Raw genomic sequence first — 23,976 nt, forward strand, 5'->3', positions numbered from 1 at the left:
ACGTCCACTGAAGGGGAAATAAAGCCGCCATTTTTTTTTTTTATTTTGCACATCAAAACTAGTATTCGAAAAAGATACTAATAATTAATGGATTTAAATTAAACTTAGCAGTAATTGTGAAGCTGAACGACAAATTCATGATAAATCATAGGGGATATTCTCGATGTCTTGACACAACTCCCCTGTAGTTCCGTGTGAGATGGTTTGTCCCGTCGTGACCCCCTCGCTGTGCGCAGGACGCGCTGCGCAGAGCAACGGGGGCTCATTATCACCGGGAGGAGCTACGGTCCGGTCAGGTTTAGAGGAGCGCTACGGGTGTAAGGGGACAACTTTGAGGAGAGGATCAATACTTCACGTCACCAGTCATTCGATTAACGAAGTTATAAACAAGAGCTGTTTGAAGAAAGAACAAAACAACCTTATCTCCCGACCTGAGGATGATTTATGGTAATTCTGGAACAATCCTGAGGACTCCGTACAGTAAACAGGTAGGAGACACCTACACCTCCAGAGAGAGAGACAGATAGGAGACACCTACACATTCAGTGAGAGAGACAGGTAGGAGACACCTACACCCCCAGAGAGAGACAGGTAGGAGTCACCTACACCCCCAGAGAGACAGGCAGGAGACACCTACACCATCAGAAAGAGAGAGAGAGAGACAGGTTGGAGACACTTACACATTCAGTGAGAGAGACAGGTAGGAGACACCTACACCATCAGAAAGAGAGACAGGTAGGAGACACCTTCACCTTCAGAGGAGAGGCTGACCAGGTAGAGGCTTATCGGGAAGAGGCTGACTCTTCTTGATATATTATTATGTATTATTATATATGAACTATCCGGTGTCCGTCGCTCGGATGTGAAACACTAACATGAAGGTCACAATCTGTCCCATGGGGTTCAGTTAATGCTCTGAGTTTACATCCTAACATGAGCCAGAGTTAAACCACAAGTTGGCAACTACATGCTTTATTGTGATGGTTTACGGCCAGCATTAACTTGTAAGTATTAGTATTGGCAGTAGTAGTATAATTCACCTGTAGGCTAGTATCCGGTACTATTGATCCTTCTGTGTGCTCTGACTGATGGGTTTTTCAATAGTATTTGATTTGGTGTCTTCCTTCTCACTATGGACCTTCAGGTTGTAGACGTTGGTTTTCCACGCCGTGTTCTCTCAGTTACAGAGGTTCTTCTCTGAGGCCTACTGGTATCGTACTGGTTATCACTGGTCTGTGGAACAGGGCAGTTGGTCGGTGTGTAGGGGAAGGAGGAAGACTGGTACTGGTAGGACTGGTACTGGTATGGCTGTATTCTCCTGTGTATCATAGTGCAGGAGGTGTCTGGGGCGGTGCTGTTCGGCCTGTGAATAGGCCCATGTCTCTGCAGCTCTGATAGGGCAGACTGCAGGTCTGGAGAGACCTGATAAGAGGCTCTGGGGGTCTCCACACGCCCCTCCTCGAGGAGCCGCAGCGCTCAGGAGCTCCTAATGCATTACAACAGGTTTGCCTTCTGTACGTCCACCTCCTGTTGCGTGTGTGTGTGTGTGTGTGTGTGTGTGTGTGTGTGTGTGTGTGTGTGTGTGTGTGTGTGTGCGTGTGCGTGTGTGTGTTGTTGCCTCCTCAAGAGGTCCCTGAGGTGATGCCCGCTCCTCGGTTGGTCTGCTGTGGATCCGTCTGAGGAACGTATGGAGCAGAGCAGGTAGATCCTTCAAGGCTCTCAGAGCTCAGGTGAACCGTACGGCTCAACCCTCACGGTTCGGGACTCAAGTGATCCGCGGATCGGCTGATAAAAAAAAAAGAAGAAAATAAGTTGTGCGTTCACGTTATCAGCGCATGTTTAAAGCGCAAATTCCGTTTTTTTTATTTTTATTTACTATCCATGTTAAAGGACTACGTGCAGGTTAACCGGAAGTTTTGATTAATGGGTACATAAAGCACTCAAAATATGTATATCTTTTATAAAATGTCTCCAAAATAGTGTTAAAGTCCATTTTTGGCAGTTACGGGTGTTTTCTAACACCATTCGGCGATGACGTCACATTGGGGAGACGTGGTGGAAGGTAGCCTCAACCTAGTACTAGAACTGTGGGGTCTAAGAGGTGGCAAGAACCACAAATAACATGCATGATGGCCCACAGCAGTATAATTTCGAACCTGTCAGACGTGAGCGGGCGAATGAGGAATTGCCGAGAACTGATGGCAGTCAAAGCCAATTAAATGCATGGTCAGAGGAGAATGAGTGGAGAGTTGCTATAATTTAGCAACACAGCAATTGGAGCTAATCAATGAACAGCAGTGCATACAATAACAACACTTTTATTTATTTTTACTGTCAGTGAATAGCACAGAGTGAAAGTCAACGTTTTCTTTATATCTAGTGACAGCGATTATGTCGTAAGTATGCCTATATACCGGTAAACTTAGTCAGAAGATATAGAAATAGAAGGCATAATGCTAGCTATGGGCTAACTTAGCCTATCGGACACGCAATCAGTGCACTTGCAAATGGGTGCCTGCAAGTATAACCGATCGTGGTGTGACATTATTTAACCATCAATCTACCGCAAATACGACCAGACAGATGTAGATTGAACACATACACAAAGCACATCGTCCAACCCGGCGGATGCTGACAGACCCAGGCCCACAACAAGCCAAACATCACCACGGTGGGTGTGCTCTCTCTCTCACTCTCGCACGCCCGTACACAATCACTCCAACTAATCCATCTCCAAGGCTAGGCTGTTTCACTAAGACCACAACTAACCACAAGGCCTTCATAACCATGCAGTGTGCCGAAGCCAGAAAGGACACATGCACAGTTGCACACACTCATCTTATGCAAAACAATCCGTTTTATCATCAACATTCAGTCACTGCAAAGATTTAAAGACTAGCCTCTTACCATAAGTTAGAATGGACCCAAAGTATGTGATTGATACAGTCTGGTTTAGCTTTCGCTTGCTATCCGTTTTTAGTATGACTTCCCAACATTGGCGCACATGGCTAATTTGCATACGCACACAGGATTGGCTGGCTCCCCAAGGCAAATAATAGAAGATATTTAATTATCTTTCTATCTGTCTATCTATCAACGCATGTGTCTAGTTTTAATGTATTTTGTGTATGTCCAGTCAGACTTGTTGCCTCCCTTGTTCTGTGTGGATTTTCTAGGCTATACTGTGTGAGCCGAATCACCCAAATGAATTCCAGACGATTTGTGTAGTTTGGTATTAATAAAGACTTGACTAGGCTATCTATCTATCTAGGCTATTAATCAACAATTATTGAATAGTGGGGAATAGCCCCCGAGACCGAAGGTTTATTTGTTGTTATTAGCGGACATTTTGCGATTGAAACAATATTGAGTTTATCCCAATATCCCGAGATAGCGAACCAATCAAATTGCGCCATCTTAGGAGGTTGACGTGTAGCATATACTAACTAAATCTATGTATTTATCTATGTATCTGTATAATCTGCTGAACACTCTCTTACTAGTCTCTACTCTCAAGGGTCTCAATGTGGTTTTGGTCCGTGTCTCCCCAACGTGACGTCATGCAATGCACTCTGGGGGAAATGAGAATCAATAGCAAAACCGCTAAATTAGTACCTACTTTTTCGTATTACATTCCGTTTTGTGATACCTAACAACATTAAATACAATAAATAACAGTTTAAATCTTTATGACCAACGAGCAAATTGCACAAATTTGTTGGAAAATAAACTCTGCAACACAGCCCAAGAGGAACGAATAATGCCTCAGATTGCACTTTGTTTTGTTGAAATTATTTTTTTATTTCTATTTTATGTGGACCCAAGCAATTTTATTAAATATTAACTATGCTTAAAGGAAGCAGGATTTTTACCAAATTTTACACTTTATTTTGTTTTGAACATTTTACGATTTTATTTAAAGTCACGTTTGTCTTGTTATCTTTTTTGTTGTTGTTGATCCGAAAATGATCGGACCCATGACTCAAAAACCGTGACACGATCCGAACCGTGAGTTCTGTGATCCGTTTCTGATCCGTTGCACCCCTAGCTCTGAGCTACACAGGCTCCCAGTGTCAGGCTGGCACCGAGCCCCCAGCCCCCGTGGACCAGGCTGTGCAGACTGGAAGCCATGGAGGAGATTGCGTTCTGATATGCATCACAGGGCGCTGAACACTAATCCACCACTGGACAGGAAGCCACTTCATACCAATGATGGAGGATCGGAACACTTCCTCTCCATCTGTGATTCAGTTTTCTTTGGCCAGAGGTCGACTCGGATCAACATGTACTTGATGGTCCGAGGACCAATCACTATCAAGGGATCAACGTTCAGAAAGAATATCTTAAATTCACTAAACGGACACATTGTTGTTATAGATCTTGTCTATTTAGTAATTTGACTTGATTTGAATGGAGAATGTTAACTACAGCCGCTACTTCAGGTACAGATGAAATACCTTCATACAGGTAAACCCCCTCGATACAGGTATAACTCCTCGATACAGGTAGAAGACCTCGATACAGGTAGAACACCTCGATACAGGTATAACTCCTCGATACAGGTATAACTCCTCGATACAGGTAGAACACCTCGATACAGGTAGAACACCTCGATACAGGTATAACTCCTCGATACAGGTATAACTCCTCAATACAGGTAGAACACCTCGATACAGGTAGAACACTTCGATACAGGTAAAACACCTCGATACAGGTAGAACACCTTGATACAGGTAGAACATCTCGATACAAGTGGAACACCTCGATACAGGTAAAACACCTTGATAGAGGTAAAACACCTCGATACAGATGGAACACCTCGATACAGGTGGAACACCTCGATACAGGTATAACTCCTCGATACAGGTAGAACACCTCGATACAGGTAGAACACTTCGATACAGGTAAAACACCTCGATACAGGTAGAACATCTCGATACAGGTGGAACACCTCGATACAGGTAGAACACCTTTATACAGGTAGAACATCTCGATACAGGTGGAACACCTCGATACAGGTAAAACACCTTGATAGAGGTAAAACACCTCGATACAGGTGGAACACCTCGATACAGGTGGAACACCTCGATACAGGTGGAACACCTCGATACAGGTGGAACACCTCGATACAGGTGGAACACCTTGATACAGTTGGAACACCTCGCTACAGGTGGAACACCTCGATACAGATGGAACACCTCGATAGAGGTAAAACACCTCGCTACAGGTGGAACACCTCGATACAGGTGGAACACCTCGATACAGGTGGAACACCTTCATACTCGCCCTCTAACGGTACAGGTAGATGCTTTTGGAGTGTGTGATCGTTGCCTCTGGCCTGTCTTTCACACACTAATCAGCCTCTGCTGCTTCTCGGCCCTCAACACCTGGAACCCTTCAGGCTGGTTATTGTAATGGAGCCCCATGCTCTTCAGTCAGACCTGGGCCTGGTCCTGGTCCTCCTGTTCAGGGTCCTGGTCCTGGTCCCGGTCTAGTCCTAACGGGACTGAGGTCTCTGCGCTCAGAACAAGATGGGATGCTGCTGACCTTCCTCTCCCTCCCAGTCTGGGAGGGAGAGCTGTCAGACCAGCGGTCCTCCACTATGGGGGGCCTTACAGGACCCCTGGGACAGGGCTGAGGTCTACCAGGGTAGGCTGGGGGGGGTCCCATGGACGCCCAGAGATAAGGGTTGAAAAATAACAGAACCCCTTAAGGTGGACCAATAAGGGGAGGGAAGGAATTAATAATCAGAACGAGGTCTCGTTTTCACCAGATAGCTTTGTGTTTGTGATGTCTCGCAAAAAAGTATTTCAAATCTCACAATAAATGTTGGGAGAATTTGCAAAGTATAAAATTAAAAGTAATAATTCAGAACTGTGTCCGTGGTTTCACGGCGTGTTGGTACCAAGTTGCCCCCGTAGTTCACTGTGAAGTGAAGTCCTCCGATGGTCTGATTCAGGTTTCCTCTGTTACGGTGCAAACAGAATGCGGTTATTTGATCCTCTTGAAGTTAACTGCTTTAAATATGCTGCTGGCTTTCGCTATTCACAGCATGCCACACTGTGGTTAACCAACAGAAAAAACTGACTCTCTGACTCTCTCTCCGTCTCTCTCTCTCTCTCTCCGTCTCTCCGTCTCTCCGTCTCTCTCTCTCTCTCTCTCTCTCTCTCTCTCTCTCTCTCTCTCTCTCTCTCTCTCTCTCTCTCCGTCTCTCCGTCTCTCCGTCTCTCTCTCTCTCTCTCTCTCTCTCTCTCTCTCTCTCTCTCTCTCTCATATTCAGGTCTTTGTTTTGTCCTCTTTGACCAGGAAGTAGTTCTCTCGTGTCGCAAACCTAATTGTGAAACCTTTCTCCTCACATTGTGTGATCCCGTGACAAGTCAGTCTTTGGTTTCGTTTCCCCTCTGTGGCTCCTCCCCTTTGTGGCTCCTCCCCTCTGTGGCTCCTCCCCCTCCACCGACCCTCCTCCTTGTTTTCAACTCCAGCCGCCTGTCGCGCCGTCGCAGCCCATAGCCCTGCCCACGGCCCCGCCCACGGCCCCGCCCACGGCCCCGCCCATGGCCCCGCCCACGGCCCCGCCCACGGCCCCGCCCAGCCCAAACAGCAGCAGCAGCAGCAGCACAGCGGGCTGGGAGACCCTCAGCCGGACCAACCTGTACCTCCGGGGGCTGACCCCCACCACCAGCGACTACGACCTGGTCCAGCTGTGTGGGCCGTGAGTACACCCACCCCCAACACCACCCACCCCCACCCAAACACCAGCCCCAACACCACCCCCCCCCCCCCCCCCCACCCCCACCGACCACGACCTGGTCCAGCTCTGTGGGCCGTGACTACCTCAACTCCCACCCCCACTTCTACCCCCACCCCACCCCACCCCCACTTCTACCCCCACCCCACCCCCACCCCCACTTCTACCCCCACCCCCACTACTACCTCAACTCCCACCCCCACTTCTACCCCCACCCCACCCCCCCTACTACCACCAGCCCCCCCACCGCCACCACCAACACCAACCCATCATTTAACTTAATTTAGTCGGACTGGTTTTAGAAATGAATCCTATCTATTTGCACTAATACGTCTATTGTGGTTAAATACCAGTTCCATTAATACGTCTATGGTGGTTAAATACCAGTTCCATTACTGAATATAGGATGGTTAAATACCAGTTCCATTAATACGTCTATGGTGGTTAAATACCAGTTCCATTACTGAATATAGGATGGTTAAATACCAGTTCCATTAATACGTCTATGGTGGTTAAATACCAGTTCCATTACTGAATATAGGATGGTTAAATACCAGTTCCATTAATACGTCTATGGTGGTTAAATACCAGTTCCATTACTGAAACTATGGTGGTTAAATACCAGTCCAGTCCATACCAGTCTGACTGGTGTCGCTGGGTCACTACTTCCTGTCTCATAGCTCTGCGGTGAGGTCACACATTCTTTAGCCTCCCTCTTTGTGTCTTTAACAGGCGGCTCTGTCTGATAGTCCAGCTCACAATGGCTGAATCTGAATATTCATACTTGACTGCTATATAGTATGCATTTTGTAGTACGCCACAAATATAGCGCGTCCGAATGCTCAGTACGCATTGTGTAGTACGGAAAACGTTACCGAATGCGTACTACCGCCACAGTAAACAACGGAGATCACTACGCTATCCCACAATGCAACCGGAGTCTGGTAACGAACGAAGAAGAGATGGCTGACCCGACACCACCAGAAAGACGTCGTAGAAAGCGGCGAAAAAAAGAGACATTAAAAAGAGTAAAATAGTAAAGTAAGTAATTAAGTAAAAAGAGACATTTTTAATTTAATAACAACGATGACAAGACGGAAAACAGGTAACTTATCAAGGTAATTTTGCCGGCATCTGAGGGGAGATACGTCATCTCCAAACATCCGGTGGAGTTTCGGCGGCGTTCTACGCATAGCTGTGTAGACCGTACTACACAGTCAAGTGTAGTACGGTCAAGTAGTAGACACTGAACAGAAATAGTATGTACTAAGTATTCGGATTCAGCCATAGTTTCCTTTCTGCTCCTCCTTTCTGCTCCTCCTTTCTGCTCCTACTTTCTGCTCCTCCCAGGTACGGGAAGATCGTATCTACCAAAGCCATCCTGGACAAGACGACCAACAAATGTAAAGGTGTGTGTCTGAAGGGAGGAGAGGAGAGGGGGGAGGAGAGGGGAGTTATAGTAAAGTAGAGTAAGAGTTAGAGGTATAGTAGAGTTAGAGAAAGAGTAGAGTACAGGCCGATCACATGAGGCTGTCCTGGACATCTAGTTAGAGCTAGCCGTCGTGTTAGAGCTAGCCGTCGTGTTAGAGCTAGCCGTCGTGTTGGAGCTAGCCGTCGTGTTAGAGCTAGCTGTCGTGTTAGAGCTAGCCGTCCTGTTAGAGCTAGCCGTCGTGTTAGAGCTAGCCGTCGTGTTAGAGCTAGCGTTGTGTTAGAGCTAGCCGTCGTGTTAGAGCTAGCGTCCTGTTAGAGCTAGCCGTCGTGTTAGAGCTAGCGTCCTGTTAGAGCTAGCCGTCGTGTTCGAGCTAGCCGTCGTGCTAGAGCTAGCGTCCTGTTAGAGCTAGCTGTCGGGTTATTTCAGGACCGGGCGTTCAAGACCCCAGCTGGAGGCGGGGCCTCGGGGGAAGGGGGAGTGACATGTCCCTGACTCCTCCCCCTCTGCTGAGAGGAAGAACAGGCTGCAGGTTTTAGAAACCGATCAGTGACGGCACCTGGCTCCTCCCCCATTAGGGCGGGGTTTAAACACCTGACCAATGGGGAGGGGAAACGTGAGGTCCCCCCCGGTCCCACACACCCAGCACAGACACACACACACACCCAGCACAGACACACACACACACCCAGCATAGACACACACACCCAGCACAGACACACACACCCAGCACACACACACACACACACACACACACACACACACACACACACACACACACACACACACACACACACACACACACACACACACACACACACACACACACACACACCCAGCACAGACACACACACCCAGCACAGACACACACACCCAGCACAGACACACACACCCAGCAAAGACACACACACCAAGCACAGACACACACACCCAGCACAGACACACACACACAGCACAGACACACACACCCAGCACAGACACACACACCCAGCACAGACACACACACAGCATAGATACACACACCCAGCGCAGACACACACACACACAGCACAGACACACACACCAAGCATAGACACACACACCCAGCACAGACACACACACAGCATAGATACACACACCCAGCGCAGACACACACACACACAGCACAGACACACACACCAAGCATAGACACACACACACCAAGCAAAGACACACACCCAGCACACACACACACACACCCAGCACAGACACACACACACCAAGCACATACACACACTCAAGCACACACCAAGAAAGCACACACACATAGCCGTGCTGTGTGTGTGTGCTTGGTGTGCACACACACACAGCACGGCTATGTTATGAGAGAGAGAGATGGCTGAGACTCATGACCCTGTTACCTAGGTTACGGCTGAGACTCATGACCCTGTTACCTAGGTTACGGCTGAGACTCATGACCCTGTTACCTAGGTTACGGCTGAGACTCTTGACCCTGTTACCTAGGTTACGGCTGAGACTCATGACCCTGTTACCTAGGTTACGGCTGAGACTCATGACCCTGTTACCTAGGTTACGGCTGAGACTCATAAACCTGTTACCTAGGTTACGGCTGAGACTCATGACCCTGTTACCTGGGTTACGGCTGAGACTCATGACCCTGTTACCTAGGTTACAGCTGAGACTCATGACCCTGTTACCTAGGTTACGGCTGAGACTCATGACCCTGTTACCTAGGTTACGGCTTCGTGGACTTCGACAGCCCGGCGGCGGCGCAGCAGGCAGTGGCGGCGCTGAAGAGCAACGGAGTCCAGGCTCAAATGGCCAAGGTGAGATCACACCCCTCTGTTCCCCAGCGTTCCTCAGCGTTCCTCAGCATTCCTCAGCGTTCCCCAGCGTTCCCCAGCGTTCCACCAGCGGTCCTCAGCGTTCCTTAGCGTTCCCCAGCGTTCCTCAGCGTTCCTCAGCATTCCTCAGCGTTCCTCTCACTGTTCCCCCTCCTCCTGTCCTCAGCAACAGGAGCAGGACCCCACCAACCTGTACCTGTCCAACCTGCCGCTGAGCGTGGACGAGCAGCAGCTGGAGGCTCTGCTGAAGGCCTTCGGTCCGGTGGTCTCCACCCGCGTGCTGCGGGACCCCTCTGGGGCCAGCAGGGGGGTGGGCTTCGCCAGGTCAGCCCCCACACGCACACACACACACACGCAATAACACACACACACACACACGCACACACACAGCCACACACATACAGCCACACACACACAGCCACACACACACACACACACACACACACACACACACACACACACACACACACACACACACACACACACACACACAGTGGATTCCTGGGTGTCACTCAGGCTCTTCATAATTAAACTGGTTGTGCTTCACCAGTCATGACTAATGGGAACGGCCCTGCCTCCCTCTCACATGCGCACACGCACGCGCAAAAACACAGCACCACACGCAAACACTTGCGCTAAAACCCAAGTAGCCGCTAGGATTAGCAAGTACTTTATTATTATTATTATTATTATTATTATTATTATTATTATTACTAGGATTATTGATTTAAATTCTAAATGATTCCATAATTACACATTATTTCACATTTTGTGTCATATTCCTCCCCTGTCCTCGGCAGAAGGAGAGGCCTCCGTTCTCTGCACTGATTCAATAATGAGGAGTTTTATCATTCCTGCTTCTAGGATGGAATCGAAGGAGAAGTGTGAGGCCATCATCGCTCACTTCAACGGGAAGTTCATGAAGACCCCGCCCGGAGTGCCCGGTAGGACCAGCTAGCCTAGCACAATGCTAACAGCGCCATGCTCCTAGCGGGACATGCTAAGCTACACACGCAGTGGGCCATATGGAGGCTGGAGAACCCGCGGCTAACGCTCCGATGGGGCTGTGAGGGGGAGAGGGGGGGAGGGAGGGAGGGAGGGAGGGAGAGAGAGAGCGGGAGGAAGAGAGAGAGGGCGGAAGGGAGAGGGAGGGAGGGACAGACAGAGACAGAGAGAGAGAGAGGCGTGGCTTCTCTGTAATTGGATTATTAAACTGGAATAGTCTCCGTTGGCCTCACAGCCTTCAGGAAGGTGGATTACTGATTACTGCAGGTGAGTCAGGGAGGGTGCACCCCCCAGGGGGTCCACTAGGGTCCAGCCCCAGGCTAGGGGCTGGACCCTAGTGGACCCCCAGGCTAGGGGGTGTAGGGTGCTGCTAGTACGTTAAACTGACCGCATCATGCATAAAGAGAGTGATGCCAATATAATCTCTCTCTCTCTCTCTCTCTCTCTCTCTCTCTCTCTCTCTGTCTCTGTCGCTGTCGCTGTCTCTGTCTCTGTCTCTGTCTCTGTCTCTGTCTCTGTCTCTGTGTGTGTGTGTGTGTCTCCCCCCCAGCTCCCCTGCAGCCCCTGCTGTGTAAGTTTGCAGACGGAGGCCAGAAGAAGAGGCAGAGCCACAACAAGTTTGTTCCCAGCGAGCGTGGCTGGCTGAGGGAGGGGGAGCGGCTGGTGAGTGAGGGGTCAGAGGTCGCCCCACCCCCGTTATGTTTGTGTGGTTTGCTGTTGTCGTAACGATGGGTGTTGTTCCTTCATCCCCCTCCCAGGCTGGGATGACGCTGACCTATGACCCCACGGCAGCCATGCAGAACGGGTAAGGGCGAGCAAGAGCTGAGCGCTGCTAGCCGTTAGCTCCCGCAGTACCCTAGCGGTACTAGCGGTTAGCTCCAGCAGTTGCTTAGCAGTACTAGCGGTCAGCTCCAGCAGTAGCTGAACGGTGCTAGCGGTTAGCTCCAGCAGTAGCTGAGGGGTGGCAAGCGATTACCTTCAGCAGTAGCCTAGTGGTGCTAGCGGTTAGCTCCAGCAGGAGCCTAGCAGTGCTAGCGGTTAGCTCCAGCCGTAGCTGAGCGGTGCTAGTGGTTAGCTCCAGCAGTAGCCTAGCCGTGCTCAGTGGTGTGGTTGTGTGTCCAGGTTGTATGCGTCTCCATACGGGCTGGCCAGCAGGATGATGGGCCTGGCTCTCTCTCCGTACGTCTCCACCGTCTCCCCCTACCAGGTGGGTCAGCGCACACCACTCATCAGTGGAGCCTCCAGAGGCCTGGGCGGGCTGTGAGGTGGATGGGCGGGCCGGTGGGCCAATCAGCAGGGCTCCTGACCCTCTGTGTGTTTCAGGTGCAGAGCCCGTGGGTGCAGCACCAGCCCTACATCATGCAGCACCCAGTAAGGACGCCTCCTCCACCCCTCCTCCTCCACCCCTCTCTCCCCCTGACTCCTCCTCTCCCCTGACTCCCCCTGACTCCTCCTCTCTCCCCCTGACTCCTCCTCTCTCCCACTGACTCCTCCTCTCTCCCACTGACTCCTCCTCTCTCCCACTGACTCCTCCTCTCTCCCCCTGACTCCTCCTCTCTCTCCCTGACTCCTCCTCACTCCTCCTCTCTCCCCCTCCTCCCCCATGTCCCCCTCCTCCCCCTCCTGACCTGTGCCCTCCTCCCCCCAGGGTGCGGTGCTGTCTCCCTCCATGGAGCCCGCCCCCATGCTCCCGCTCTCCCAGGGGATGGGACACCCCTGGGATGGGTCACTCAGCAGCACGGGGCCGGTGAGCAGCCGACATGTTATCAGTACTGACTGTTCTGCTGGGTTAGTCAGTACTGACTGTTCTGCTGGGTTAGTCAGTACTGACTGTTCTGCTGGGTTAGTCAGTACTGACTGTTCTGCTGGGTTAGTCAGTACTGACTGTTCTGCTGGGTTAGTCAGTACTGACTGTTCCTGTGTTAGTCTCCTGTTCCTAACTGGTTTCTCTGATCCTAACTGGTCTCTGTGAACCTAACTGGTCTCTCTCTGATCCTAACTGTTCTCTCTCTGTGATCCTAACTGGTCTCTCTGATCCTAACTGGTCTCTCTCTGATCCTAACTGGTCTCTCTCTGATCCTAACTGGTCTCTCTCTGATCCTAACTGGTCTCTCTCTGATCCTAACTGGTCTCTCTCTGATCCTAACTGGTCTCTCTCTGATCCTAACTGGTCTCTCTGTGATCCTAACTGGTCTCTCTGTGATCCTAACTGGTCTCTCTGTGATCTTAACCAGTCTCTATCTGATCCTAACTGGTCTCTCTCTGATCCTAACTGGTCTCTCTCTGATCCTAACTGGTCTCTCTGTGATCCTAACTGGTCTCTCTCTGATCCTAACTGGTCTCTCTCTGATGCTACCTGGTCTCTGTGATCCTAACTGGTCTCTCTGTGATCCTAACTGGTCTCTCTGTGATCCTAACTGGTCTCTCTGATCCTAACTGGTCTCTCTGATCCTACCTGGTCTCTCTGTGATCCTACCTGGTCTCTCTGTGATCCTACCTGGTCTCTCTGTGATCCTAAATGGTCTCTCTGTGATCCAAACTGGTCTCTCTGTGATCCTAACTGGTCTCTCTCTGATCCTAACTGGTCTCTCTCTGATCCTAACTGGTCTCTCTGGTCTCAGTTCCTGGCAGCAGGCAGCGGTCTGCAGGGAGCCTACCTCTCCCAGTACGCCCAAATGCAGAGCACAGCACTTCCTGTGGAGGTGAGGGGAGGAAACCAGTACTAACCTGACCGGACTGTTACTGGTACGAAGAGTGTTACCTGTACTAATACAGTACTGGTACTAATACAGAGTGTTACTGGTACTAAGAGTGTTACTGGTACTTATACAGTACTGATACTAATACAGAGTGTTACTGGTACGAAGAGTGTTACTAGTACTAATATAGTACTGGTACTAATACAGTGCTGGTACTAATACAGTTCTGGTACTAATACAGTACTGGTACTAAGACAGAGTGTTGCTGGTACTAATACAGTACTGGTACTAATACCAGGGTTGCCGCGGGGTCTTAAAAGTCTAAAAAATGTCTTAAATTTCATGTTCCTAAATTAAGGCCTTAAAAAGTCTTAAATTGCGTTACCCAAGTCTTAATTTTTTAAAGATGGTCTTAAATTTCCTACTAGGATATGTTTTCGTAGTCAACCGGACTGTAACACAAGGGGAAAATAGGGGGCGTTTTGCGTATCGGGGTTTTGCGTAACGTCAGAGAACGTCTCATTTATTGGAGTATGCGCGAACAATACTTTGGGTTTTCGCGCCGGCAATCTCGACAAACATAATCAGTCGAGAGGAGACGCCACATCATGGGGAAGCAGGGCTCTCAAGTCTCACGCATTCGGCGTGAGACACGCAATTCGACCCATGCACACGCTCACACGCCACACTTCGTATTTCTCACGCAGAGAAATTACCAGGATAGCACCCACCAACTTGCGCCACTATTTAACAGTGGAACAGGTAGGAATCAAATGGGTTCCCCTTACGAAGGGTGACCAGACGTCCTCTTTTGCCCAGACATGCCCTCTTTTTGAGACACTTATAAAAATAAATGTGTCCGGGCGGAATTTCAAAATCGTCCGGGATTTTATTAAAGCCTCATACATGTTCACATTGAATTTGCGTTGCGTTTCTCTGGGTCGGTCACAAACTACTTAAGCTACGCCCTCCCCACCTCAGTTCTGTTCGCTTTGCATTGCTGGAAGTGAGTAGGGGGAGTGGTTAAGTAGAGCCTTCAGATTGGACGGTTTGACTTCAGAGTTACCGTCATGTTTTGTATATTTTTTTTTGTTGCCATTAGGGACAAACATTAACAAATTTCTCCTACAGGGGATTGATAAAGTTCTATCTATTGAACAGAAAGAAACACTTGGTCATACTTTACACACTTTACCACAGCATTGGCCTACTGAATGCCACTGATATATTTTAAGCATTGGACTGAATGCCACATAAATATATAATTATGTTTTTGCACGTTTGCAACGTTTAAAAGTTCAGGGAAAAGTATAGCCTCCACTGGTGTTGCTTAGGCCAATATCCTTTTGAGGCAGTGTTGTTTCCGAATATTAGTGTTAAGGGCCAATAATGCTTACTATCATACATTAGTCACCATGTCTGTGGACGGGTTAGGGTTAGGGTTCGGGCTGGCTCCATACATTACGAAGGAGTTAGTAAAAGAGGTCAACGAGGCAAGTGAAATGGTCATTCATTGAAATGATTGAGGAAATTTGAATGCTGAGAAACTACAGCAATTTGAAAAGAGTTTGTTTTTTAATATTTTATATTGTGTGTTGAAAGTTTGATATTTAAACCAAAAATACAGCTACACTTTCACACCATCACTTTGTGTATTGTTTTTTTAATCTTTTTTTATCATTTCTGGGTACATGGTCTTAAGAGACATCAGGCCTCTAGACTTTGAGTTAGGCCCTCAGTTTGGCTCTTTGATTGGTGAGTGCACACTTATCCTTTGGCACATTCATTAATGTATTGACATGAATGTTTCATATGTTCCAAAAGAACATGAATAACATATGCACGACCGTGTTTTACGACTGCTTAATGGGTGCGATGTAGGTCTTAATTTTCATTGAAGTGGTCTTAAAAAAGTCTTAAAAAAAGATTAAATTTGGTTTGATCAAACCTGGGGAAACCCTGAATACAGAGTGTTACTGGTACTAATACAGTGTATTGCTGGTACTAATAAAGTACTGGTACTTATACAGAGTGTTGCTGGTACTAATACAGTACTGGTACTAAGACAGTGTTGCTGGTACTAATACAGTACTGGTACTAAGACAGAGTGTTGCTGGTACTAATACAGTACTGGTACTAAGACAGTGTTGCTGGTACTAATACAGTACTGGTACTAAGACAGTACTGGTACTAATATGAGGTCTTCTTCTGTTTCCAGGACAACGGCGCTCAGTCCCAGATGGATACGTCTGGGAACCGTTCTCCCTACTTTTACCAGCAGAACAAGTAGTGTGGAGGTCACGCACTAGTGTGGAGGTCACGCACTAGTGCGGAGGTCACGTTCTAGTGCAGAGGTCACGTTCTAGTGCAGAGGTCACACTGGTGCGGAGGTCAGAGGTCACACTAGTGCAGACCGCTAAAGCAATCATGGCTTCCTGAAACAATAATGCAAAGGACTCTTAAGGATTTTTTCACCATTTTGCACAAATTTTGCAATTCATTTCTTTGTGTTTATATTTAGAATACAATACCCTATTTTTGTTATAACATTTTATTTTGATAAGGACATTTATTTAAAAAAAGATTTCCTCAGGATCGGAGTGTCTGGACACCAGACCTGGTGAACTGCATCATGGGAAATGTGTATTTTGTTTGTAGTTTTGCGATTTATTTTCCTCCATTTGTTCAAGCTTTGCTCAGAAGACTTTGCTCAACTTCCTCTAAAGATGACTTGTTTGCTGTGTTTTGCTGGTGAAGAGTTCAATGTGCTCTTCTTTGTAGCGGAAGTGTTTCATTCTCACCACTGATCCTGGAACACTTTGCCTTAATAGTTTCCTCCTTCTAGTTTTAGACAAGAGAATTGAATGCAATGTATCTCATTGTGCTTTTGAACTGATGTGTATTAGAATGATAAAGGTGTGAATAGTTTTTTTAACCTTTGCTGAGGGTGTTGTAGAGCTGTTCACTGGGTGTGTGGGCTCGGGGCGAGCTTCTGTCTTTTGGTTGATGTCCTGTCATTTAGAGCATGTGTGTATTTGTTTTGCTTTGATTTGAAATGCAAACAATTTAGTCAACTTTACTTCACTAAAGACGAAGTGGACTGAGGGGACATTTGTTTGGAGACCAGGAATCGACTCCCTGGGCCTAGACTAGAAGTTTGGACAATGTGCCTTTTTTGTACATTTGCATTTGTATCGTACACGAAGGCTTGGATCCCAGTGCCACATATGACGTCTTCACTACATACAAACAGTTAAACGGGAAGAATGTCAGATAGTTGATGGTAGAGTTCCGGTAGTTCAGAACTCTGACCTCACATCGAGTGGCTGGCCACCGCGGCCCCCTGCTGTTAGGTTCATCATTCTGCTCTGATCAGACGGGAGCAGGCTCTGCAGCACCGCCTGTGTTCTACCTCAGTTCTCCTGTTCCTCCTCCTGAGGTTTGGGTTAGCAGGTCCAAGCCTTCCAGACGCTCCCGCTTTAATCCTTCCCTTCTCAGAACCCTCCCGCGTGATGCCGTAGGGGGGAGTATGTAAGAGGATGTTTTTATCAGATCTGTACAGACTTCGTTTGAAGTTCAAGTTTTTTTTTAAGACGAAGCGTGAAAACAGACCCGTGGTACATCCTGGAGCTCCGGCTCCCTGTCCGCCCCCAACATCTCGCAGAACCCAGGAACCGGCCGCAGAACCGGCCGGGAGCGGGAGCTGCTCCTAGAGGAGGAGTAACGAGTCGGGGGTGGAGCTAGAGGAGGAGCAACGAGTCGGGGGTGGAGCGGTGTGGAGACCATGAGGGACTGAATGAAAAGTACTCCTCTCAGTTACCATCATGTCATTAAGTTATATTAAGAAGTAATAATTTATGAAGAGTTTTGTACAGTCCGTTTGAGGAATTAAAAGAGATTCATAGAAATATCTATACGAAAGCTATTTGTTTTAACGTGCCACTAATTTGCCAGTGGTCACTTGTTTGGTCTCCAATGGGTCGTTCCTCAAGCCAAAGACTTTATGCTGGATGATCCCTTGGCTTTACCTTCTGTCCATTTCTTTGACATTTTTGTAATAAAAACATGAAAGCGTCCAGCGTGTGAATGTTCACGGTTCGTCTCCAGACCTTCTTGCTCTAACATAACCATGGGTGCTGCTGTAGAGGGTGATGTTACCCAACCGGCCGTTCATCATACTGACAGCAGGTACCAGTGGACTACCAGTGGTACCAGTAGACAGTAGCGGTGAGGGTGGAGAGGTGGTGAAGGTGGAGAGGGTGAAGGGGGAGAGGGTTTGGTTTGCCCTCCCAGACAGAAATAGACGAAGATCAGAGTTCTGAAACTTTCTGGCTCCACCTAAACCGAACTGATAATCATTTCAGCCAGCCTGGCTGTAGACCAGACCTCCATGAGGTTCTAGACCAGACCTCCATGAGGTTCTAGAGACCAGATTTAAATTGTATTTGGAGGATAAATAAAGAAGTCCCATTACTCACCACTAGTAGGCCTACTTCAAGACTTAACTATAGACTTGCCACGTCCTTGATTCATTTCTTATCAAACTTTAATTACAGATGTATGCTTGGGTTCATAAATATATATATATATATATATATACACTATATAAATACTCCTCGTTTGAGAAATATTCTTTATAGGGGCGGGGCTTAGTGTACGTCGTGACGTCAACGCAACGATTTGACACACACAAACAAACACAAACGCACACATCAAAGTTCAGAGTATAGTTGGACATGGAGTCGTTTCGCAGACCCCGACCTTCTCTCTCAGCGTTCAGCGTTCTTTTTGTGTTGTTGGTTAACGTGCAGCTGTCTTCAGCGGGAGGTGAGTTAACGTTCCTTAATGTTCCTTGGTGTTCATAACGTTCCATAACTTTCCTTAATGTTCCTTAGTGTTCCATAACGTTCCTTAATGTTCCTTAACGTTCCTTAGTGTTCCAAAACGTTCCTTAGTGTTCCATAACGTTCCTTAATGTTTCTTAACGTTCCATAACGTTCCTTAATGTTCCTTAACGTTCCTTAGTGTTCCATAACGTTCCTTAATGTTCCTGTGTTGTTCCAGACCAGCAGGACGTCTGTTGCTCTAGCAGGAAACAGGGAAGCAGCTTTAGAACTGCGTCGTTATTATCTGATGACTTCACGTCCACACGGTCTCTCTTAACCTTAAGTGCGCATCTCGACCAGCCTTGAGAGTAGTGCTAGTACTACAGACCTACAGGACTACAGTGCTTCAGGACTACAGTCGTACAGGCCTGCAGAACTGTAGGACTGTAGGCAGGGCCGGATCATCCATAACGGCACTTGGACCCGTGCCCAGGGCCACCTACCATTGACAACCAATGGGGGCACCACATGAAAGATTATAAATGTTTCACTTGAAATTGTTGAAAGACCATACATTACTCGTTTATGAATATTAATATAATAATAATAATAATAATAATAATAATAATAATAATAATAATAAATCAAGATGACCACTCCCCCTCCCCAATCTGTCAGAATTGAGTTGGTCCACACGTGCGCGCAAATGCACAAACGCTCAACTTGATAAATAGGAGATACGAGATCTACCAAGCCATATAGAAAGCCGTAGCGTAGCCACAATTTATTGTGCACATAAATAGGACACTGTTTTCTGAAACAAAGATAAAGTTTTAACAATAATACTACATTTATTGAAGTAAATGTGCGTGCTGGAAAGAATAAGTACAAGTGGGCCTAGGACTGGCCTGTAAGTAACAATACAACAGGCAGAAAAACAACTCAAATAATACAATGCCTAATTCAAGTTGTATCTCTACCTTAGTGGGACACCTTGCGCTGAGAGGAGGATTCTCATAGTCCGGAGTCCGGGCAGTAGCAGCCGAGTGCCAGCCGTTAGCAGGCTGCAAGGTGGATCTGTATTTTGACTTGATGATTTTCATACGTGAAAAGGCTCACACAAATATTTTCAGAAGCTCCTCTTTCACACTTAATCCGTCAAAAAACAAACAACAACTGTGGATTCGTCAAATTGGAGAGAAAAACACTCGCATGTGTCAATATCATTCCTCAATTGCTGTGCAACATCCTCCGCCATTCCCTCGCATTGACGTGTAACAGAATTTCTTTATAACTGCACGTCCTGAATAGCAGACAAAATCTCCTTTTCTATTTTTAAAATCGGCAAAGAGCACATCTGCGGCTTCCACGTACGCTTCTTTCACAATTTAACACAATTTTCACAAGATGCTACGAACAAGAACAAGCCTCCCACGATAAGACGCTACGGTCTCAGCCGTACTCTGGCTGTTGGGCCTGGTAAAAACGGACTGTTGTGCTGCTAGCTGACTTTTCAATTCCTGGGACTTCTGCTGTAACTGCGTAATTTGTGTTCTTTGAACTCAATGGAAAATCGATGATCATAAAGGTGATCCTCTCACGGGGTCAGAGGTCACCTGGTGGGGTTAGGCTGAGGGTCAGAGTTCACCTGGTTGGGTTAGGCTGAGGGTCAGAGTTCACCTGGTTGGGTTAGTGTGGGGTTCCCCCTCCCCTGGTAGGGTTAGGGTGGGGGTTCACCCTCCCCTGGTGGGGTTAGGGTGGGGTTCACCCTGTCCTGTGTCTTCAGAATGCCCTGCAGACGGCCGTACCTGGGTGCCCTATGGCGGGAGCTGCTACCACTTCGTCCACGGAGAGGAGGACCGGCTGAAGAGCTACTCCTACCAACGCGCCCAGTCCTTGTGTCAGGGCTTCGGTCAGCACGGCTCCGTCTTCAGCGGTGGATTTAAGAAGTCTTCCCCCCTGTGGAGACGTGGGATCGGGTTTTGACTGTGTGGATCTGAATGTTTCAGAGCTGGTGACGATCCAGAGCCAAGAGGAGAATGAGTTCATCCTTAAGTACAGTCCGGAGGTTTGGAAGGGCAACACCAACGTATGGCTGGGCATGTATTACGACACCAGCAGTGAGTGCTGCACAATAATAATAATGCACAATCATGAAAAACAATACACAACCAATTGGGGTTTTAAAATACAAGCCACAGTGTGTTCAACAAGCCTCACATTCTACCTTTTTAAAGAAGTGTTTCCCTTTGTTTTAATCTCCAAGGTTTATTTGATTTTGCACGGACAAATCATTTTAAATGTTTCCTCCATGAGCCTCTCTCCGATGGAAGAACCTTGTGTGATAGGAGGAGACGAGGAGGTCTTCTGCTCCTGGCTCACCCTGTCTGCTGCTCGGTTGTCAGGTGAGCGGATGAGGTGGTTCGGGGGGCAGAACTCCAGCTACGCTAACTGGGAACGCGGCTCGGACGACCCCTCAGACCTGGTTCCCGTGGAAACGTGCGTAGCGCTGCACACCAGCACGGGCATGTGGGAGAAGATCAGCTGTGTGGACGAGGTGGAGAACGGGGTCATCTGTGAGACCAGCCAGAGTGAGTCCTACTGCGACATGTTGGTCTGGGTCATGTTAGTCTGGGTCACGGTAGTCTGGGTCATGTTAGTCTGGGTCATGTTAGTCTGGGTCACGGTAGTCTGGGTCATGTTAGTCTGGGTCATGTTAGTCTGGGTCACGGTAGTCTGGGTCATGTTAGTCTGGGTCATGTTAGTCTGGGTCATGTTAGTCTGGGTCACGGTAGTCTGGGTCACGGTAGTCTGGGTCACGGTAGTCTGGGTCATGGTAGTCTGGGTCATGGTAGTCTGGGTATCGTAGTCTGGGTATCGTAGTCTGGGTCATGTTAGTCTGGGTCATGTTAGTCTGGGTCATGTTCGTCTGGGTCAATGTAGTCTGGGTCATGTTAGTCTGGGCCATGTTAGTATGGGTCATGTTAGTCTGGGTCATGTTAGTCTGGGTCACGGTAGTCTGGGTCACGTTAGTCTGGGTCATGTTAGTCTGGGTCATGTTAGTCTGGGTCATGGTAGTCTGGGTCACGGTAGTCTGGGTCACGGTAGTCTGGGTCACGGTAGTCTGGGTCACGGTAGTCTGGGTCATGGTAGTCTGAGTATCGTAGTCTGGGTCACGGTAGTCTGGGTCACGGTAGTCTGGGTATCGTAGTCTGGGTCATGTTAGTCTGGGTCATGTTAGTCTGGGTCATGTTCGTCTGGGTCAATGTAGTCTGGGTCATGTTAGTCTGGGCCATGTTAGTCTGGGTCATGTTAGTCTGGGTCATGTTAGTCTGGGTCATGTTAGTCTGGGTCATGGTAGTCTGGGTCATGGTAGTCTGGGTCATGGTAGTCTGGGTCATGTTAGTCTGGGTCATGTTAGTCTGGGTCATGTTAGTCTGGGTCATGCTAGTCTGGGTCATGTTAGTCTGGGTCAATGTTGTCTGGGTCATGTTAGTCTGGGTCATGTTAGTCTGGGTCATGTTAGTCTGGGTCATGTTAGTCTGGGTCAATGTAGTCTGGGTCATGTTAGTCTGGGTCATGTTAGTCTGGGTCATGTTAGTAGGGTTCTGGGCGTACCACCCATCAGAGTGATAGGGGTTCCTTCACACTAAACCAATGTTGTCCGTTGGTAACGACCCAGTACCTGCTAAACCTCAATGTGTTCCTCTCTCTCCAGAGGAGCTGACCCCGGGCCGACAGAGTGAGTACCCCTCACTCCTTCACTCAGACATGTTGTTTTATAAGGGGGGTCAAATCTCCTAACCTTTATGCCTCCTTTCCTTAACCTTTTGTGGAAAACGTCATCGGGTCAAAGAGAGATGAAAAGGGTCTTTCTTTCAAACATAGAAGAAGACCACACTGTTTAAAATTAATAAACTCCATTTTTCCTAACCAAAGTCATTGCGCGGGGGCGAGTATTGCTAACCTCTAGAGTCTCTAGATAAGAGTGAAACTAAAATTTTCCGAAGATGGACTACAACATGTGCTCTTTCGATCCATGCGTTCTTGTCGTATTGATTTCAATCAGGTTGTCGCCAACAGTGAGAATTACTGAGGTCGGACTTGGCCAACAGGAATACTTTAGGCCACTTGAATCCCAATTCACGTGTGAAAAAGGGGCTAATCTTATGTTGATGTTGACATTAACTACCCGCAGTAGTCCTTCTTAATGTGAAGTTGGCTTTTTATTTTCTTATGGCGTAAATGATGGGCTACAAAAATAACTTATGATGTTAGTCTTTGCTCCTCCCCCAGAGCCCAGCGTGGCGCTGACGGTGCTGGTGGTGCTGAGTGTGGTGGTCGTCATGGCGATCTCCACCGTCATCTGGTTCCTGCAGCAGAGGCGTCGCCCCGGCGCGGCGCTCTTCACGCCCTTCGAGTACCACCCAACGGCGGGGGGGCCGTACCACGACCGCTCAGGGCTGGTGGAGGCCGAGGAGACGCCCTGACGGAGGCGCCCTGACGGAGGCGCCCTGACGGAGGCGCCCTGACGGAGGCGCTGAGTCCGGACCCTTAACCTCCAGAGGCGGAGGTTTTAGAGAGGGGTTGAGTTTTGAGGAGGCAGAACGTTGTGAGTCATGTGGAGGTCATGTGGAGGTCATGTTGAGGTCGTGGCGTCCACTAAGTGATGATGATGGACCTTCACACGGCATCCAGCAGGGGTGAGACGAGGGGTGAGACGAGGGGGGAGACGGGGGAGAGACGGGTTTGTTTCCAAACATTAAATCAATCGGTTGTTTTGTCAAAAACAAAATTAAGATTAAATTAAATGTATGCATAATGATGTGATTATGTTTGTATAATTGTGTGAAATGTTAGTTTTATAACTGTTCTATGCTATTCAGTAGCACTGAGAAATTATGATCGATGAGCATACATGATGATGGTTATTAATATATAATGATTATATAATGCTTGGTCCATCCTTGTAAAGTATACTTGGAATGTACTGTCGCAAGATATTGAACTGGTTACTTTGATGTTACTAGAAATCCTGACTTTTCAATCAAGAGATATAATATTTTGTTGTATACATTGAAACATTGTTTGTTGAAATACATTTGATGGCCTTTGTCATTTAATGCTATGGCTTGTTTCCTGAAGTTCTGCTGAAGGGCGATCCTCACTAAATCACATCACTAACCCCCCAACCTCACATGCTGGATCACAGCTCCAACCATCCCAAAGGCCTTCTCCATGAGCTTCTGAACCAGAACCCCGTTAACCCCTCTGTCTCCCAACACCCACCGCAGGGGTTAACTTAAGCTGCTGTTATCAGTGAGGAACACCTAGGCTACTTCTAAAGCAACAGGACTTCATTTGACCTGTTTTCTGCCTTTGCACACAATGTTGCTGGATGAGTCACATCTAGGGATTCCTGCCTGACAAACTTTGGCGTCCATGT

At 48.0% G+C, this 23,976-nt stretch overlaps 2 protein-coding genes and 1 long non-coding RNA gene across 10 annotated transcripts; all 3 read left to right on the plus strand.

Moving 5' to 3' along the window:
* Positions 1-245: 245 nt before the first annotated feature.
* LOC132448145 (RNA-binding motif, single-stranded-interacting protein 1-like) lies at positions 246-17,780 on the plus strand. 5 transcript variants are annotated; one of them, XR_009523318.1, is made up of 14 exons: positions 246-488; positions 6,483-6,712; positions 8,099-8,157; positions 9,891-9,982; positions 10,167-10,324; positions 10,865-10,944; positions 11,556-11,668; positions 11,764-11,810; positions 12,128-12,212; positions 12,329-12,376; positions 12,654-12,752; positions 13,627-13,750; positions 15,923-16,001; positions 16,040-17,780. XR_009523318.1 is itself a non-coding variant. In XM_060039196.1 (14 exons), the coding sequence occupies exons 1-13, from the start codon at positions 438-440 to the stop codon at positions 15,992-15,994; spliced, it is 1,215 nt and encodes a 404-aa protein (XP_059895179.1). In that variant the 5' UTR covers positions 246-437; the 3' UTR covers positions 15,995-16,001; positions 16,040-17,780. The 5 variants fall into 5 exon arrangements, 3 of the variants coding, with proteins under 3 accessions (XP_059895179.1, XP_059895180.1, XP_059895181.1); XR_009523319.1 differs by having other exon boundaries at positions 16,059-17,780; XM_060039196.1 differs by having other exon boundaries at positions 13,627-13,707.
* LOC132448154 (uncharacterized) lies at positions 8,174-9,013 on the plus strand. The gene is made up of 2 exons (XR_009523324.1): positions 8,174-8,450; positions 8,485-9,013. It is a non-coding gene; the product is annotated as an uncharacterized LOC132448154 (long non-coding RNA).
* A 584-nt stretch (positions 17,781-18,364) lies between the features above and the next one.
* Positions 18,365-23,658, plus strand: cd302 (CD302 molecule). 4 transcript variants are annotated; one of them, XM_060039937.1, is made up of 6 exons: positions 18,365-18,531; positions 20,317-20,442; positions 20,540-20,650; positions 20,879-21,121; positions 22,249-22,272; positions 22,809-23,658. In XM_060039937.1, exons 1-6 carry the CDS (start codon positions 18,441-18,443, stop codon positions 23,018-23,020), a joined length of 807 nt encoding a protein of 268 aa, XP_059895920.1. In that variant the 5' UTR covers positions 18,365-18,440; the 3' UTR covers positions 23,021-23,658. The 4 variants fall into 4 exon arrangements, with proteins under 4 accessions (XP_059895920.1, XP_059895921.1, XP_059895922.1 ...); XM_060039938.1 differs by having other exon boundaries at positions 22,827-23,658; XM_060039939.1 differs by having other exon boundaries at positions 18,368-18,531; positions 20,936-21,121.
* Positions 23,659-23,976: the final 318 nt, after the last annotated feature.

The sequence above is a fragment of the Gadus macrocephalus genome, chromosome 20, assembly GCF_031168955.1.
Source record: "Gadus macrocephalus chromosome 20, ASM3116895v1".
Classification (NCBI taxonomy): Eukaryota; Metazoa; Chordata; class Actinopteri; order Gadiformes; family Gadidae; genus Gadus; species Gadus macrocephalus.